The 19,698-nt window shown below is 47.8% G+C and overlaps 1 protein-coding gene across 3 annotated transcripts in view; it reads right to left on the bottom strand.

Annotated features, from left to right (window-relative positions):
- Positions 1–19,698, bottom strand: part of hemk1 (HemK methyltransferase family member 1) — a 151,209-nt gene that overhangs the window by 5,809 nt on the left and 125,702 nt on the right. For 2 of the 3 annotated variants that reach the window (XM_086002046.1, XM_086002047.1), the window contains exon 10: positions 2,148–2,261. The exons of the other annotated variant lie outside the window; for it this stretch is intronic. In XM_086002046.1, the coding sequence (XP_085858172.1) occupies positions 2,148–2,261 (114 nt within the window). The remainder of the gene's footprint in view (positions 1–2,147; positions 2,262–19,698) is intronic. 3 annotated transcript variants of the gene reach the window in all.

Here is a 19,698-nt window from a genome sequence, read left to right as displayed (position 1 = left end):
GCTGCTCCTGGCATGCTCTTCTACACTCGTTGCTGAACCAGGGTTGGTCCCCTGGCTTGGTGGTAATGGTAGAGTGAGGGATATGCCGGGCCATGAGGTTACAGATTGTGGTGGAATACAATTCTGCTGCTGCTGATGGCCCACAGCGCCTCATGGATGCCCAATTTTGAGCTGCTAGATCTATCCCATTTAGCACAGTGGTAGTGCCACACAACACGATGGAGGGTGTACTCAGTGTGAAGACAGGACTTCGTCTCCACAATGACTGTGTGGTGGTCACTGCTGCCAATGCTGTCATGGACAAATGCATCTGCGACAGTTAGATTGGTGAGGACGAGGTCAAGTAGGTTTTTCCCTCTTGTTGGCTCACTCACCACCTGTCGCAGGCCCAGACTGGCAGCTATGTCCTTCAGGACTCGGCCAGTTTGGTCAGTAGTGGCGCTACCGAGCCACTCTTGGTGATGGACATTGAAGTCCCCCACCCAGAGCACATTCTGTGCCATTGCTACTCTCAGTGCAACTTCCAAGTGGTGTTCAACATGGAGGAGTGCTGATTCATCAGCTGAGGGAGGGCGGTAGGTGGTAATCAGCAGGAGGTTTCCTTGGCCTTGCTTGACCTGAAGCCAGGAGACTTCATGGGGCCCGGAGTCAATGTTGAGGACTCCCAGGGCCACTCCTTCCCGACTGTATACCACTGTGCCACCACCCTTGGTGGGTCTGTCCTGCCGGTGGGACAGGACATACCCAGGGATGGTGATGGAGGAGTTTGGGACATTGGCTGAAAGGTATGATTCTGTGAGTGTGACTATGTCAGGCTGTTACTTGACTAGTCTGTGGGACAGCGCTCCCAATTTTAGCACAAGTCCTCAGATGTTGGTGAGGAGGACTTTGCAGGGTGGGTGTGCCGTTGCCGTGTCCATAGCCGGTGCCGAGTAGTCCGTCCGGTTTCATTCTTATTATTTTGTTTTGTAGCAGTTAATTACAACTGAGTGACTTGCTAGGCCAGTTAAGAGTCAACCACATTGCTTTGGGTCTGGAGTCACATATAGGCCAGACCAGGTAAGGACAGCAGATTTCCTTTCCTAAAGGACATTAGTGAACCAGATGGGTTTTTACGACAATACGATAGTTTCATGGCTACCATTACTGATACTAGCTTTTTATTCCAGATTTATTTAATTAACTGAATTTAAATTCCCCAGCTGCCGTGGTGGGATTTGAACTCATGTCTCTGGATCATTAATCCAGGCCTCTGGATTATTAGCCCAATGACATTACCACTAAACTACCGTTCCCATTGACTTGGTTCCACATTAAAAATTAGTTCTCAGGTGACTGATGAGTCCAATGCGGGACCTAGTCTTTGTCACAGGTGGGGCAGACGGTGGCTGAAGGGGCGGGTGGGTGGGGTGTTTGGGTTGACGTGCGTTCCTTCCACTGCTTGCGTTTGCTCCCGGCGAAGAGACTCGAGGTGTCCGGCGCCTTCCCGGATGCTTCTCCTCCACTTTGTGCGGTCTAGGGCCAGGGATTCCCAGGTGTCGGTGGGGATGTTGCACTTTTTCCAGGAGGCTCTGAGGGTGTCCTTGAAGCGTTTCCTCTGCCCACCTGGGGCTCTCTTGCCGTGCCGGTGCTCCGAGTAGAGCGCTTGTTTTGGGAGTCTCGTATCGGGCATGCGGACGATGTGACCCGTCCCTCGGAGCTGATCGAGTGAGGTCAAAGCTTCGATGCTGGTGTGTTGGCCTGAGCGAGAAGACTGACGTTGGTGCGCCTATCCTGCCAATGGATTTGCAGGATACTACAAAGCCAGTGTTCCATTAGCTTTTATAATGGCCCCATCCACTTGAATTGCTGCTTTCAATGTCTCCTGAACCCACACATCTCTCAGCTCTTCTACTTTACCCAAACTTCGAAGTAGAATTAGTACTTTTTTTTAAAAACGAAAACGTACCATCCCACACTTCCATTTCTTCTTTAGCATTCACTTCCTCCTTCAAACCACATGCTTTTATGACCTAAACTTTGCATCAGCTGCTCAATGGCTCTTGATATACCTCTCCAGTTCTCCGATTCTTTTTACCCCTGGCGGTGTACTGCACTATGGACTCTAACCTTCACGTTGGTCAATTAAAAAAAACATTGACGCTTACTTTCCGCAGATGTCCCGGTGAGTAGCCATATAGGTGAGCCGCAGGTTGGCACATTCCTGAAGCCAGTTTTGTATCATCTCTGGATGTCTGGGATCCACCTCGAGGTAAACCTTGCTGGAGTAAAGAAGAAGCTAGCTGAGAGGACAACAGAAAGGCAGGACCACAGGAAAAGAACAAAGAAAGAACTTGCATTTATACAGCGTCTTTCACGACCTCGGGACGGCCCAAAGCACTTTACAGCCAATGAAGTACTTTTGAAGTGTAGTCACTGTTGTGTTGTAGAAATTGATTTATAAAGCCTCAATTTATAAAGCCCGGGCTTTATTAACTGCTTTGTTAACCTGCCCTGCCACCTTCAAAGATTTGTGCACAAACACCACAGGTCTCTGTTCTTGCTCCCCCCTTTAAATTGTACCATTTAGCTTGTATTGTCTCTCCTCATTCTTCCGACCAAAATGTATCACTGGCTGCATTCGGATACGAACATAAGAAGTACATAAGAAGTAAGAGCAGGAGTAGGCCATATGGCCCCTCGAGCCTGCTCCGTCATTCAATAAGATCATGGCTGATCATCGACCTCAACTCCACTTTCCTGCCCGATCCCCATATCCCTTGGTTCCCCTAGAGTCCAATAGGTAGGAGTGGAACCATGCAAGGGTAGTTCCATGGTGCTGGACAATGGAACAGAGAGGTGGTGGAGGAGGAGGATGACGTCATGGTCAACAGCACTGAACACCGTGGCAAGATCCAGGAGGATGAAGAGGAATAATTACCACGATCACAATCACAGAGGACATTTGCTCGTGCCGGGTGCACAAACTCACAGGATTACCCCAAAGAATGTATCGCTTGATCGTGAAAGTGATTTCTGGCCAGTATGGTACTGAGCCACATAAACCAGAAGTTCTCAAGTTCAATCTCTAGTCTGTGCTGTGTTAGCTGATCTTATCCGGAGCATTGGTTGTGCTTCTACAACCGGCTTCACAACCCCTGGGCTAGGGAGAAGTAAAGGGAATCGTTCAGGAATCCCATGCACGTGTGGATGTTGGGTGGGGACAGGATCTGCCTCAACTGTGATGCCCCCATGGTTGAATGCCTTCCACCACTATCTAGATTCACACATGAAGATTGGCGGCTTGGGCAAGGTGCTGGGGGACTGACAGTGCCCCGGAACTGTACGCAAGCTAGAATGAGCATCTTCAGAAGAGGAGGGGGACAAACAAAATAGAAACTTTCCCCACAATGCTCTTCAAAAATAAGAAAGGGAGGCCCGCCTTTATATTGTGTCTTTCACAACCTCAGGACGTCCCAAAGCAAGTTACAGCCAATGAAGTACTTTTGAAGTGTAGTCACTGTTGCAATGTAGGAAACACAGCAGCCAATTTGCACACAGCAGCAAGCTCCCACAAACAGCAATGTGATAATGACCAGATCATGTTTTTTTTTAGTGATATTGATTGAGGGATAAATATTGGTCAGGACACCGGGGAGAACTCCTCTGCTCTTCTTCGAAATAGTGCCATGGGATCTTTTACTGACGGTGCCTTGGTTTAATGTCTCATCCAAAAGACGGCACCTCCGACAGTGCAGCACTCCCCAAGTACTGCACTGAAGGGTCACCCTAAATTTTTGTGCTCAAGTCTCTGGAGTGGGACTCTGAACCCACGACCTTCTAACTCAGAGGCAAGGTGTGCTACCAACTGAGCCACAGCTGCCACTGTGGAACAATTTATTTTCCATGAAATTAAGTTATACTCTAAAATGGTAGCCGAATAGAGCCAAGTGTACTGGATCCAAGCATTGTCCTAATCCAGCCATGCAATTCCAATGAACTAAAATGGGCTACCTTACTTAACTCGTTCTACATTTTAAAGATTTCTTTATGCAAACATTAATACTTTGAATTCATAATCTCAATCCAGGAATAACCTTTTCCCCCAGTGATTTATGCTGTGCATATAGAACATTGGCAATCCATTTCTGGGCTCCACCGAGCACAGGCTGGCCTTCTGTGGATTGACAGCTTGAGGTAATATAAGAAAAAAACTGGTATATAAATTAACAGGAGGGAGAAACAGCCCCACAGCCATAAAAAGTTTGATGTTGTTTTGACTCGGGCTGTAGCAAGAACGATTAAACATGTTGGGACTTATAGATTGCGAAATAACAACACTCCCCAACATCTGCAGTATTTTGCTATCCCCTTATAGATTGCGAACTGGCTGCTTTCACACAGTCAACAGAAATCTTCATCCAAGCATAACATTATTTGGCATCGGAGCTGGTCGGGATTGTACATTAACAAATCCTGGATAGCTATAGATTTAGGAACTGTGATTTATTTATTTTTTTAAATGAAGAAAATAGAAACCTTTGTAAGTCGACAGTTAATGGAACTGAAGGGCAATAAATTTTCCGCTCGGTTTGCTTTTATGAAAAATTATTTGGCACAATACAGCAAAAACAAAGAAGCCTCTCGAAAAACAAGCAAAAAAAAGCATACATTTTAATGAATGAATGAAAATGAATTTTGCATCTAAAAATATTTTTCTCCCCCTCCTCACAATTCTCTCCCCCCTCTCCTTAAGGCTCAACCACTTGCTGGAGTACAGCTCCTCCAGTACTCTGCCCAACTGGCTGCTTGCTCCAAATGCGGGAATCGTGAGTCTCAGCAGGCTATTTGACTCTAAGGTGCAACGCAGCTGATTCCAGTCCTGCCCTCACCCATGTGATTTACCACCACGCTGGAGTCTTCAGCCAATAGGCTGCGAAGGGAGCTAAACACATTTATTTTTATATATTATTTTAACTTTTGGTGAACAGCAGGTGGGCGGGGCGATAGGACCCACCCGCCCAATATCCCCGGCGAGAGGACCGAACCACTTTAACGGCCGGGCCTCATTTACATGGGTTTGGCGAGCTGAAAGAGTGCCCACAGGTAGTCTACTGATTGGGATTGGAGGGCCAGGGAGGGGAATCCGGCAGCCCCTCCACAGAGCCAAGTCGGATGTTAAAGGGAGGGGGCAGGAAAGGACCGGAAGCGGGCCGTTAACATTTTTTGTGGGGCCTGAAATTGCATTCTTGCTCTACCCAATCCCACAAAAATCAGCAGCATGGCTTCTTTTCTGGCCGTATGTGAGCAGCGGGCTGCGGTCCTTTTAAGGGTGGCTGGTTAGGCCGCTCTACGCCCAGTACCAATGGTACGCGGTGCACAATTGTGATGAAAATTGCAAGTCACGGGACCCCGATTTACATACTTTAATGAGGGGCTCGGCTGAATCAAGCAGGCAGCTCTGGCCGCCCTTCTAAAGACCCCCAGCAAAATGGCAGCGGGGGGATCGGGAACATGGCGGGAAGGTCAGCATCACGATTTTCAGAGCGCCAATGCCCCGGTTCCCACTGTGAAAACTGCAACCCCTCTCCTCACCATTCGTAAACATTTTAATAATCAGGCCGATAATAGTCATTATGATCAGCTTTGAATTTACTCTAGAGGACTATCTTAAGTTTGGTGTTATTGATGCTTCAGTGCTGTGAACATACACGATTATAAATGGTACGCCATAACTTATTGCACTGAAGCCATAGTGATTTGATTTCCAGACCCTGCTTGTTTTAAAAAAAAAATGAAAGCTTTTAATAGTTTTCCAGCTGAAAGATTTTATTGACTTGTTATCTCTTTCATGTTCCCTGTTGTACCATTTGAGAATCTGCTCTCTGGTTTCCAAACAATTAAGTGGTCCTCATCCTCGCACGCAGTCAGTATGGCAATTCAGTTAAGACTTTATTTTTTCTTTAATTCAACATTGGCAAGTTGTTTTGAAGAAGAATGAAGCCCGTTGTTGGAAAAGTCTTCGGGTAAACATTCCGGCAGTCCCTTTCTTTTCAAAGGTCTTAGTGAGGCCAACTTTGTAGTTAAGTGGAAAGTTTGCGAAAAGCTGGGTGGTGGTGGTGACGGTGGAGGGATAGGTCACACAAATGTTAGCAATTTAAGCTTGGAAAGCTAAAGGGATTCCTGGGACTTTACTTAACCAATTTCAAGGCTAATCAAACTGTAACTGAAGCACTTTGTTGTTCTTAAAATGAGCTAATAATCAAGCAGTTGGGAGGCAAATTGACTGGGAGCTCTTTTCTGAGATGGGCTGAGAATCTGAGGGGAGACTAAGGGCCACCAATGGAGCCCAGTAAGTGACTTTAAATCTCAATTATAGCTGATTGAACTGTTTGTTGCTGAATGGCCTGAGCAAAAGAAACAAAGGGTGGCGGTAAGGAGAAATTCTTTTACGCAGTGAGTTGTTGTGATCTGGAACGCACTGCTTGAACGGGTGGTGGAAGCAGATTCAATAGCAACTTTTAACTTTTGCAGGGCTACGGGGAAAAAGCAGGGGACGGGACTTGGACCAATGTTCCCCGTGATTTTCTTTTTGGGCCACGCGGCCCCTTTAATGGATTGCGCGGCCCATTTAAAAGTCCGCGCTCGCGCGTTTGTTTTCAATTTAAAGCCGGCTCACCGGCTGCGCGGGACCCCTGGGGTGCTGCGTGGTTGTGCGGCCACGCAGCTTAAAGGGAACATTGACTGGGACTAATTGGTTAGCTCTTTCTAAGAGCCGACACGGGCACAATGGGCTGAATGGGCCTCCACCTGTGCTGTAAGATTCCAGATAGGGGTTGGGGTCGGTTCACTGCTCCAAGCAGCGACTCGCAACGGTGTTAAAATACATTTGCTGTACTGATCTTCCGGGTGCCAGGCAATGGATGTGGCTCCTTGGCAACTACAGCAGCAAATAATAACAAATGGCCGTCAACTGCTCGGTATAGGGAAGGCTCATCGTAAAGTGTCACCAGAGTTTTAAGAGGATGGGTGCGTTAGTGATAACAGACAGTGGGGACGATCTCCTAAGAGCACAAAATTAGCCATTAGATAAACAAATTAAAATTAAAATCAGCTAGAAACTCAATTAAAAAAAATGTTTAAATGGATTTTAAATATAATTAATTTTGGACTGCGGCAGCTAGAGTTGCTGCCACCTTTGCTAAACCCAAATATCCAATGGCGGAATTGCAATGCACTTCAAAATGTTGGAAAATGCACCAAAACTTCCTGGGGGTGACGACATGGTTGGCATCACAGTTAGACACTGTGAAGGATCAAAGCAATGCAAAATGGCATTGTTGCTGCAGTATTGTTGTTTTATCACTTCTCCATTTAACAAATAATACGTGGTGTAACATAAGAACATAAGAATTAGGAGCAGAAGTAGGCCATACGGCCCCTCGAGTCTGCTCCGCCATTCAGTAAGATCGTGGCTGATCTTCAACCTCAACTCCACTTTCCTGGCCGATTCCCATATCCCTTGATTCCCCTAGAGTACAAAAATCTATGGATCTCAGCCTTGAATATACTCAATGATTCAGCATCCACATGCCCTTTGGTGTAGAGAATTCCAAAGATTCACAACCCTCTGAGTGAAGAAATTCCTCCTCATCTACGTCTTAAATGGCCGACCCCTTATCCTGAGACTATGCCTCCTAGTTCTAGACTCTCCAGCCAGGAGAAGCAACCTCTCAGCCTCTACCCTGTCAATCCCCCTCAGAATCACATTTAAAAGCCATGCAAAAAAAACCCAGCCCAAGTATGAAGCATGCTACAACTTTCTCCTCCATTCCCTCAACCTCCGAAGTGCGGAATGGGTTAAAATTTAGATATGGGCTTTTTGGTGGGAGTTCAGTTTTCTGTCGAACTGGCAAATCTGCTGATTTTGATAAGAAAGAAGCAAAAAAAGAAAGTAAAAGAAAGACTTGCATTTATCTAGCGCCTTTCACGACCTCAGGATGTCCCAAAGTGCTTTACAGCCAAATAAGTACTTTTTTAAATGACTGGAGCCTTGTTGCTACTTTTCTCAGCAATACTGTTTATAATCAGGATGGCTTATTAAAGTGAGGCAATTGGGATGTAAGATTCTTTCAACTCATATTCCTTCAGTTCAGTGTCAGGCTCTTAAAAATTGGACAGTGGGGGAAGCGACCTTGAAAAGTACAGATTCCCAGTTCAAAGTCTTTAATTGAAGTAAAAAGCACAATACTCATTATCTTTGATTTTTTTTGGGTCATTTTTTTTAAAGATGTATTTCCTCTCCTTACCCACTCCCTGGGTTGTTCTATGGCATACACCATCTCCAGCTGAGCTAGTGGCTGACCTGCCCCCAGGCTCCTGCCAATGCCCCTTAAGAAACGTACCGCATCTGAACCCTCAACCCTCACGGCGCAGAAATGCCTGGGCTCCTGTTGGTAAACCTCCAAACACTGGCACGGTCGAATGTGGGTACTTGTGGGGAGGGAGGCATTGGGCACGAGCCTGAATAAAGCCACTCTGTGGCACCCCTTATATCATTTCATAGAAAAGCTCCTCTACTTTATCCAACGCACGGCTTCATGCATGATTGCGATCGGGATTAGCATAGCAGCTCACACCGCCATTATGAAAACAGGATCTGTCCATTCCGTTGCCAACTTTATTTTTTTGCATTTCTTTATAGTTTAAACTTGTGGAATCCCTTGCGTAACAGTCCAACTCTGGCCTCTTGCGTGTCCCCGATTTCCTTTGCCCCACCATTGGTGGCCGTGCCTTCAGCTGCCTAGATCCTAAGCTCTGGAATTTCCTCCCTAAACCTCTCCGCCTCTCTCTCCTCCTTTAAGATGGTCCTTAAAACCGGCCTCTTTGACAAAGCTTTTGGGCATCTGTCCTAATGTCTCCTCGGTGCCAAATGTTGTTTGATAACGCTCCTTGTGAAGCGCCTTGGGACGTTTTACTACGTTAAAGGCACTATATAAATGCAGGTTGCTGTTGTTCATTTTCCTCTTCCTTACTTTTGTGAAAGCTGCTCTACTTTGTCGGAAGTGAAGCTTCCTGTGAGCAGGTTCATTGGGCAACACGGTTAGCACCATCCAACTGAAAGGTTAATAATAAAGCATTCGAGATATTCTCTTTGGCAAGCTTACTGCATGTACCAGAGGCACCTGGAATAGGATCAACAGTGCCAGATCCAAAAAAATATAATTGCTCATAATTGCCACTATTTCAGGAATATATTGTCATTCCCCATTTGCTGCATATTCAGCATGATAAAAATCAGCACATCCTGTACCTTATCACACGTTTTTTTAAAATAAATATTTAATGACCATTAAGTATTCAGAAGTGGAACTTGATGTGAAACATCAGTACAGATTTCCTAGCAAAAATTGGCCTATTAAAAATAACTGTTCTTGAAAATTAAAAAGAGAATTCCCAGTTGGAGAGGGGTAGTGGTGTTTAAAATTTTTTTTAATCAGAGTACTAAACATTCCCTTCCTCCTTTAAACATCTGGGCCTAGAAATTCAGTATCGCCATGTTTGGGGCGCTAGTCGAGCGTGCGCTCAATTTAGCGCCCAGCGCAACTTAGCGCCACCCTCAGCGAAATTGAGTCGCATCGCCCCAAGAGGTTCTTGCTACGCTAAAGCAGGCGCTGCACGACTATCCTAAGGCGCTAAGCCGGAGAGGCGAGGTGCTACCACCGAGGGCGGGCGCAGCGCAAGTGCGGCCAGTTAGCGATTGCAGGCAGACATGCTGGCACCGGTCACCTCTTAAAGGGGGAGGGTCGATTTGGCTTGCAGCCACACCCTGCACATTGGAGCCCTGATTCTAGGCCTGGACAGACCTGCTGCGACATCATTACGCCTACGACCATGGAGAGGGCCAGGGAGCGAGCGCAGCGCTTCAGTGAGGGGGCCCTGCAGGTTCTGGTTGGTGCAGTGGAGCGCAGGTGACCTATCCTCTTTCCGGACAGTGGCAGGAGGCCGCTGCCCAATGAATATCGAAAAGCTTGGAGGGAGGTGGCACGCAGAGTGACCTCCAGCAGCATGGTACCTAGGACCCCAACGCAATGCAGGAAGAAGTTCAACGACCTCACTCGGGTTGTCAGAGTGAGTACCCTTTCCAGTATCCTCTTCATCCCTGCATGTGCACCTCACTTTATGGCCAAAGGGTCCTGAAAGCCCCAATGCCCAGCCCTCATCCAAGACCTATGGGCCTCTCATGAAAATCACATGCACAATCACCACTTTACACACTGTAAGGGCTATTCGACCATGGGAGGCAGTGCAGCCAAGATCAGGGCTTGACACTGTAAGGGCTATTCCACCATGGGAGGCAGTGCAGCCAAGATCAGGGCTTCACACTGTAAGGGCTATTCCACCATGGGAGGCAGTGCAGCCAAGATCAGGGCTTCACACTGTAAGGGCTATTCCACCATGGGAGGCAGTGCAACCAAGATCAGGGCTTCACACTGTAAGGGCTATTCCACCATGGGAGGCAGTGCAGCCAAGATCAGGGCTTGACACTGTAAGGGCTATTCCACCATGGGAGGCAGTGCGGCCAAGATCAGGGCTTCACACTGTAAGGGCTATTCCACCATGGGAGGCAGTGCAGCCAAGATCAGGGCTTCACACTGTAAGGGCTATTCCACCATGGGAGGCAGTGCAACCAAGATCAGGGCTTCACACTGTAAGGGCTATTCCACCATGGGAGGCAGTGCAGCCAAGATCAGGGCTTCACACTGTATTCAGAGCCCGTCCTTTCTCTTGCAGGGCAAGCTGGCCCACAATAGGAGGCAGCAGCAACGGACCGGGGGAGGCTGCCCTGAACTTAAAGACCTCAGCGATCTGGAGCAGCGAGTGGAACGGATTATGGCAGGCCGACTGATTGGTCCCGTCGCCACTGGAGATACCGACCCCGTTCTGGACAGCAATGGTAAGGTGATCACCTTTTGGAACTCTCTTTCCACTTGTGCCTCACACCAGCATCCTTTGCCACTATCGAACCAATGCAGTGCATTGCAGCACTCATGCCTCCCTCGCTGTCATCCTGTCCTCATGCTAAAGCAACTCTTGTACCTCCCTGCTTTCAGATGCTGATTCGCCAGGTGAGGAGGCGGGCCCTCAAGCTGCCACTGTGAGTGAATTGGAAGGCGAGGAGGAGGAAGAGGAAGCCGGAACATCAGTGCCACCATCAGCCGAGGCAGCCTATGGCCATAATGGGGACATGTCTTCCCTGGAGGGGAGCAGGGGGGAAGGGTCTGAGGAGGGGGAAGCTCCGGGGCCCAGCGGGCTGTAGCAACGCGGGGGGGGGGGGGGGGGTAGGGAAGCTCGGCGGCCTTCTCCCCGGAGGGAGAGTGTGGCCTCCAGTCCTGCTACAGTGAGTGCAGAGGAGGTACGGCTCCTTGCTGAAATGGGCGCCCAGGCGCAGCGCAGGCACACTGAGCTCATGGCTGCAGTGGCAAGGATGCCTGACTCCACAGAGTCACCAGCAAGGAGTGTACAGGAATTCGGGGCAGCACAGGCGGCTTCCAGCCAAGTGCTTAGTCATGCCATGCAGTCACTGGCTGGTCTGATGCAGACACAGATCAGGGCCACACGAGCACTAACTGCTGCCACCCTCGCTGGATTGGGCAGGATTCGCCGGGGCCCTCGCCGCGCCGCAGCAGTCTGTGCTTCAGCAGATTGCTGTGCATGGTTCAGTGCTGCCCCGTGCGAGTGCCAGTGTCTCGTCCGACCAGGGAGTGCCTGTGCTCTGTCAGGTTGGCAGCACTCCTGCTGCCAACACTGTCACTCCTCCCTGCAGCTGCCACCACCCGTAGGACAGACTGCTGCCGCCCAAGCAGAGTTGGAGCAGTCAGCAGCCGGGCCCTCCAGGCCCAGAGCTGGTCCAGGCCGTCCCCCAAGGGCATCTGCCGACTCACTATCTGACCCTCAGCAGCCTTCCCCCAGCCATGCTGCAGCCACTGGGGTCCCATTGCGGAGGAGCTGCAGGGTGGGAAGGGGCCAATCTCGGAAGCAAGGCAGATCACCCTCGCAGGCCAAAAAGTAGGAGGTGTGGCAAAATGCTCTGGTTTTTTTTGTGAAGGGCAAGGATCATGGTCATTTTTGTTTAACTCTTTTGTTCATTGTTTCCAGGTTGTGAGAGCCAGTTATGTGTCTGACTGTTTTTTTGGGGGCTTCTCTGTATTTGTTTGTCATGCGGGAAGGGCACAGAGTTTGCTAAATAAATAATTGTCTTTATTTAGATTGTGCATGTTTGCACTTTGAACTATTTGTTGCCTTGACCGGCTCAGGGTTTGCGGAGTGGGTCCATTCATGTTCTTTCAATGGCACAAGCCATTCCCTGAGAGGGGGCCTAAAACCGACTTGCAATAAGCCGCTGACGGACGGCCTCCCTCCCGTCTTGGTGCTCCTCCTCCTCCTCCTCCTCCTCTGGTGGTCCTCCAATGTCTGCTGGCAGTGGCTGAGTCCTGAGGATAGCCAGGTTGTGCAGCATGCAGCACACTACAATGAAATGGGAGGCTCGCTCAGGCGAGTACTGAAGGGGTCCCCCGGAATGGTCCAGACAGCGGAACCATTGCTTTAGCACGCTGATTGTGTGCTCAATGATGTTCCTGGTCACTTGATGGCTGTCATTGTATCGCTCTTCAGCAGGGGTGCTGGGCGCACAGAGCGGGGTCATCAGCCAGGTGCACAAAGGATAGCCCTCGTCCCCGAGAAGCCAGCCTCCTGGGTGAGCCGGGGCTTCGAAAAGGTCTGCCAAAGAAGTCTGGCGCAGGATGAAGGCGTCGTGGCTGCTGCCTGGAAAGCAGGCATTGACAGCTAGTATCAGCTGCCTGTGGTCACACACCAACTGCACGTTCAACGGATGGAACCCCTTCCGGTTGCGGTAATCCTCGGCATTCTCTAGAGGTGCCTGCAAAGCTAAATGCGTGCAGTCAATGGCGCCCTGGACCATGGGGAAGCCCGCTATTCTTGCAAATCCCATTGCACGCTCCTGCTGCTTGTCCAGGGTCATGGGGAAGGAAATGTACTGACGTCTCCTTTTGAAGAGTGCATTCGTGACTTGGCGGATGCAGCAATGCACCGCGAACTGGGAGACATTGGCAATGTCCCCAGTAGCGGATTGGAAGGAGCCGGTGGCATAGAAGTTCAGAGCCACTGTCACCTTCACTGCCACCGACAGAGACGTCCTGCTCCTCAGCTGAGGCTGCAGATCTCTCTGAAGCAGGTGGCAGATCTCAGTGACCACCTCCCTTCTGAATCGAAGCCTCCGAATGCACTGCTCCTCAGACATGTTGAGGTATGAGAACTGCTGGCGGTATACCCTGGGAGGGTAAAGCCTCCTGTGCCGACGCCTGTTGGCCCTCCTCCATCTGGCCATGATTGGCACTCTCTCTCGGCGTCTCTGAGCTCTCTCAATGCAATGGAGAAACCCAACGTTTCCACCCATTGCAGCCCCCATTATATGTGGCCACTCAAGGCTATGGCACTGAAAAATCAATCCAACTGCAAAGCTCTGGGCTGAAGCCAGAAGTACCCGTGCGAGCGCTGAGTCAAAGCAGAAAGCTCTCTCCCTTTGTCTCTCTGCAAATCTCTCTCTCTCTCACACAGGAGTGGTCCAAAATGGCTACCACAAAGAAGGCAGGAAGAGCCCCCTTTAAATAGCACCCCCCCCAGCGAATGGGAACCGTTCCACTCAACCAGTTGCTGGGAGCGCCAGGCGGAAAGAAGGGGGGCGCCACTGAGGTTCCGGTTCGGGGCGCACCAAGGATGTTGCACCATGAAATGACGTCAGGATCTGCGCGCGCAGCTGAACGGGCATTGCGATTTTGCGCCGCCGCTAAATGTCCACTCAAGTTCGCGAGAGGCGCAGATCGCGCCGCGCCCGGGCGCTAGCCACTTCACGCCCCACTTATCGCCCTCTTAAGGCGCTAGCGGCTGGCGCTACCAACTGAATTTCTAGGCCCTGTTTTCTAATGTGTAGTGTATATATATCAGTAAAAAAAATGGTTTTACTGTGCACCAATTACTAACAACAGCGCACACATATCATTGAGTAGATTCTACACTGGACCGAGGGGAGCGGGGGTGAGAGGGAGGGTGGAACGCAAAGTAAAATGAGAGATGACAAGTCTCCATACTTGTCAGTAGCTCCAAGATCCCCCATTCTGAAATCATGCACGGGCTGAAATGACATGATCGCAGTGGCTGCTGACCTTTCTTAAGCTATCGCGTTCTTACTGGTCTCCTAAAGGGGAAATCCAATCGTGGGACTGCATACAAAATTTCCAAAGTGCTGATCCTTTACTTTCATCTTGCCCAAGCGTAAAATCAAAGCGCCAAAATTCCTGCTTTATGCTAATTATGCAGAAAAAGTAGATCATTACATAGGATTACAAAAGATATACAGCACAGAAACAGGCCAATCGGCCCAACAAATTCATACCTGCATTTATGCTCCACTCGAGCCTCCTCCTGTCTTTACTCATCTTATTCTATCAGCACATCCTTCTATTCCCTTCTCCCTCATGTGCTTATCTAGCCTCCCCTTAAATGCATCTATACTATTCGCTTCAACCACTCCCTGTGGTAGCGAGTTCCACATTCTCACCACTCTCTGGGTAAACAAGTTCTTTCTGAATTCCCTATTTGATTTCTTGGTGACTATCTTGATGGCCTCTAGTTTTGATCTTCCCCACAAGTGGAAAGTCTCGCTCTGTATCCACTCTTATCAAAACCTTTCATAATTTTAAAGACCTCTATTAGGTCACCCCTCAGCCTTCTCTTTTCAAGAGAAAAGAGACCCAGCCTGTTCATCCTTTCCTGATAGGTATACCCTCGCATTTCTGGTATCATCCTTGTAAGTCTTTTTTGCACTCTCTCCAGTGCCTCTATATCCTTTTAATAATATAGCAACCAGAATTGTACACAGTACGCCAAGTGTGGTCTAACCAAGGTTCGATACAAGTTTAGCATAACTTCCCTACTTTTCAATTCAATCCCTCTAGAAATAAAGCCTAGTGCTTGCTTTGCTTTTTTATGGCCTTGTTAACCTGTGTCGCTACTTTCAGTGATTTGTGCACTTGTACTCCCAGATCCCTTTGCTCTTCTACCCAACTTAGATCCGTATTTTCCAAGTAATATGTGACCTCCCTATTTTTCTTACTAAAATGTAATACCTCACATTTATCTGTGTTGAATTTCATTTGCCAATTATATGCCCATTCTTCAAGTTTATGTGCCGTATATCCTATGTAATTGATGTCTTCTTGTAATTTGTTGCAGTCCTCCTCAGTATTGACTATCCCCCCCTCCAATTTGGTGTCATCTGCAAATTTAGAAATTATATTTTTGATTCCAAAGTCTAAATCGTTAATATAAATTGTGAACAACAGTGGTCCCAGCACTGATCCTTGTGGAACACCACTACCCACCTTCTGCTACTCTGAATAGCTACCCTTTACCCCTACTCTCTGCTTTTTGTCTTGAAGCCAGCTAGTTATCCATTCTGCCATTGTCCCCTGACTCCGCATTCTCTAATCTTGTTCATCAGTCTATTATGGGGCACCTTATCGAAGGCCTTTTGAAAATCTAGATAAATTATATCTACTGCATTACCCTTGTCTACTCTCTCTGTTACCTCTTAAAAAAATTCAATGAGGTTGGTCAAGCAAGACCTTCCTTTTTGAAAACCATGCTGACTATTAATGATTATATTTTTGCTTTCTAGGGGCGCGAACTTGCCAGCCCTGGGGAGGCGGGACTGCCAGGAAAATGGCAGAATTTGGGGGCGGGTGCCCATCCCGCTTCCGTGCCATCTTGCCAGGAGGCAGGTAGCCGACCCGCGCCGGGTCCCGTCTCCTTGGAGGCGGGAAGGGGATTAGTGCCAATTATCTGCCTGTTAACAGGTAGTTAGCAGGCAGATAAGAGGATTATCCCCATTTTACCCACACAAGTGCAGGCTTCCCGAAGGCTGCGAACCCCGCCAGGGTCACTGAGGCGAGTAGTGGGTCTGCGGGTTGCAAAAGTGTGCTGTGAAGGTAAGTGATGGGTGCAAGCATGGAGAGGTAAGTATGTGAGGTGAGTGGAAAGTGTTAGTAATAGTTTACTTACCTTTGTTTCTTCCTGCAGGCTTCAAGAGTTGGGTATGCGGAGAGTCTCACACCTCCGCGGCAGAGATGACAGATGGCTGTTGCATTTGACAATGCAGCAACCATCTCATTTCTGCAAAAAAGGTTTGATGAGGCCTGCCCTGCCAGCTCCAGTCTTTTTTATTTATTTGCTTACTGATAGCCTGAATTAATGTAATTAAAATTTTTATTCAAACGATTATTTATAGTTATTTTAATTAATTCGTTTATCTAGTTAAGTTATTAATTTAATAAAGTATTAGTTATAGTTCCCCAGCTCTTAGTTTAAACCACTACCTAGCTTAGAGAAAAAAAACCTTGTAATACTCACCAACCAATCACCTAACTGCTGTCCTGTGGAGGCAAAAGCAGCAGCTCCTTCCCCCTATGCAGGGAATTCCCACTCTCTCCAAATTCCCAAGTTTAACACTCTGTTTAAGTGCACTCCGTTTAAGGCCACTCTCTGCACTCGGTTTAAGACCACTTGTAAAGAATGTGCCCTCTGCTTGCTACTCAATTTTACTTTTATTCCTTAAATTAGCAAAGGCAGGAAAACCGACCTGATCCTTATGCCCATTTGTAATTGCTGCAAATAAACCTACCACAATCACTTCTTTTCCCTATACAGGAGACAGGCTCCTGATTTCATTTAAAGAGAGTTTCACTATCATGATCCAGCTTAAAGATATTTTTCATCCTTGAGTACTTGCTTCAGAAATGGGTCAGGATTGGCAATTAAATATTGGCTCTAAAGCTTTCAGGCGAGATGCGGAAGGAAGAAAGAGAAGGGTAGCAATATTAATTAGAGACGGACTAGACTTTAAGGGCATAAATAGAGAAGTGGTCCAAACAGAATTCCTTAATTGAGCTGAGAAGTAGCAAGGAATCGATCAGATTACTGGGAGTATATTATAGACCATCAAATGGTGGAAAGGAAATTCGGGATAAAATCTGAAGTCAATTTAGAAAGAAAGACTTGCATTTATATAGCGCCTTCCACAACCTCAGGACATCCCAAAGCGCTTTACAGCCAATGAAGTACCGTTGAAGTATAGTCACTGTTGTAATGTAGGAAACGCAACAGCCAATTTGCGCACAGCAAGCTCCCACAAATAGCAATGTGACAATGACCAGATAATCTGTTTTTTAGGTGTTGATTGAGGGATAAATATTGGCCAGGACACTGGGGAGAACTCCCCTGCTCTTCTTTGAAAAAGTGCCATGGGATCTTTTACTTCCGCCTGAGAGGGCAGATGGGGCACTCGGTTTAACGTCTCATCCGAAAGACGGCACCCCCGACAATGCAGCACTCCCTCAGCACTGCACTGGAGAGTCAGCCTAGATTGTGTGCTCAAGTCTCTGGAGTGGGACTTGAACCCACAACCTTCTGACTCAGAGACGAGACTGCCACCCACTGAGCAACGGCTGGCAACGAAACCTAGTAACGAGCCAGCCAGGAGAGAGTTAGGTATTAACAACAGAGCTGTAATTGAAGGAGAAACAAAAACAGGAAATGCTGGAAACACTCAGCAGGTGTGGAGGAAGGAAACATGTTTTACTTTTTTCAGAACTGAAAAACCATCAACACTTTCCCTTTCTTTACTGATGCTGCCCGACTTGCTGAGCGCGTCTAGCATTTCCTGTCTTTCTTTCAGATTTTCAGCAGCCACATTACTTGGTCTTTTTTTTTTGTGTAATTGCAAGGAGATTTTCATAATCGGGATAGGGAAAATGTTTGCAGTGTAGTGTGTGCATTGGTATATTTTTTCCCACTCAGAAATTCTGCTGCAGCTCCAGCACTACCTGACCTGGCTCTGGGTGATGCAACAGAGTGACCTAAAAGCAGGAGATGATTTAGGAAAAACAAGTGACCACACAGTGATTAGGTTCAATATTTAAAAAAAAGGAAAAAGAAAAGTACAGATGAAGGGTAGCTGACAAAAATAGAGAGCAAATTATAGAGATATAAGAAAAGGACCTTGCCCAGGTTAAATGAAAGGGGGAGGGGGGGGGAAACTGTAAATAGGATTGTAGCTCAGTGATGGGAAATATTTAAATACAAAATGAAAAGGCAGCAATGGCCCTCAGGTAAAGCCTACGCGGGGTGGGGGGGTGGGGAGGGGCAAGAGAGAAGAATAGAGGTGGCGGGGGGTCGGTGGGTGGTGATCGCGGGCCGGGAGAGGCCTGCAGCAGTGCTGTGGATCCTGCTCCTTAAGGCTCCCTAGGAAGGTGAGTAAATAAAATACCTTTTGGTGGCGGCCGCAGCAAACCCGCCAGAACCCGACGCCAGCTCTGCTCAGCGCTGACCAAGGTTGCTGAGGGGTCCTGCAGCAGGCGTGACGCCCCTTATTAGCCTGTGCGAGAGGCCTAATGTCTATTTAAGGCAGCCGCCCAAGATGCCTGCAAATTGTCTGAGACCAATGTGGTGTTGGGACATATTTCAGGCATGCTTGGGACACGGGAATAAATCTGCAAAACTGGTCCATTTTGCCCCCATTGTCCATCTGGACCCATTTCTACCCCTCTGTGTTGTGCTGAGGGCTCTTTTTCTCCACACTGGTTAAGCTGCATCCTATTTCCAGCTTCTTATTTTCTTTTCTATTTCAGGGTTTCCAGGATTAATAATTTTTCTTTTTAGTTCACTCCTGACATAAACTATTATTAAAATGATTTACGGCTGCCTTTAGTCCACAGTTGTTTCCAGCTCCACCCAGTGGAGAGATAAATTAATGGCCATTATCCACCCCTGGAAACTCTTAACACAACTTCAGTCAACATCCTAATCCCCTGTTGTCATGGTAATGTTTTACAAAATAGATTACATAAATCCTCTTAAAAATCATGACAAGATTTCCATGTAAATTCCTCATTATAAATATATTTTCAATTACCTTGGGGATAGATCTTGACTTTGTTGCTATAGTGTAAGAAGGGTGATAATGAGTTAGCAGCCTGTTTTACATAGGATTTTACATAGAAACATAGAAGATAGGAGCAGGAGTAGGCCATTCGGCCCCTCGAGCCTGCTCCGCCATTCAATGCGATCATGGCTGATCATCCAAATTCAGTACCCTGTCCCTGCTTTCTCCCCATATCCCTTGATCCCTTTAGCCTTAAGGAATATATCCAACTCCTTCTTGAATATATTTAATGAATTGGCCTCTACTGCCTTCTGTGGTAGAGAATTCCACAGGTTCACCACTCTCTGGGTGAAGAAATTCCTCCTCATTTCTGTCCTAAATGGCTTACCCCTTATCCTTAGACTGTGACCCCTGGTTCTGGACTCCCCGACCATCGGGAACATCCTTCCTGCATCTAGTCTGTCCAGTCCTGTCAGAATTTTATAAGTTTCAATGAGAGCCCCTCAGGCCATTCGGCCCGTCCTGCCTGTGCTAGCTCTTTGAAAGAGCTATCCAATTGGTCCCGCTACCCCTGCTCTTTGCTCATAGCTCTGCAAATTTTTCCCCTTCAATTATTTATCTAATTCCCTTTGGAAAGTTACGATTGAATCTGCTTGCATCACCATTTCAGGCAGTGCAAATGGAATCTCTCCCGATTTTTA

The sequence above is a fragment of the Somniosus microcephalus genome, chromosome 11 (genome assembly GCF_052327205.1).
Source record: "Somniosus microcephalus isolate GS21.2 chromosome 11, FLI_Smic_1.0, whole genome shotgun sequence".
NCBI lineage: Eukaryota > Metazoa > Chordata > Chondrichthyes > Squaliformes > Somniosidae > Somniosus > Somniosus microcephalus.
Note: the sequence above shows the minus strand (reverse complement) of the source record. Positions and strands in the feature narration are given on the sequence as shown.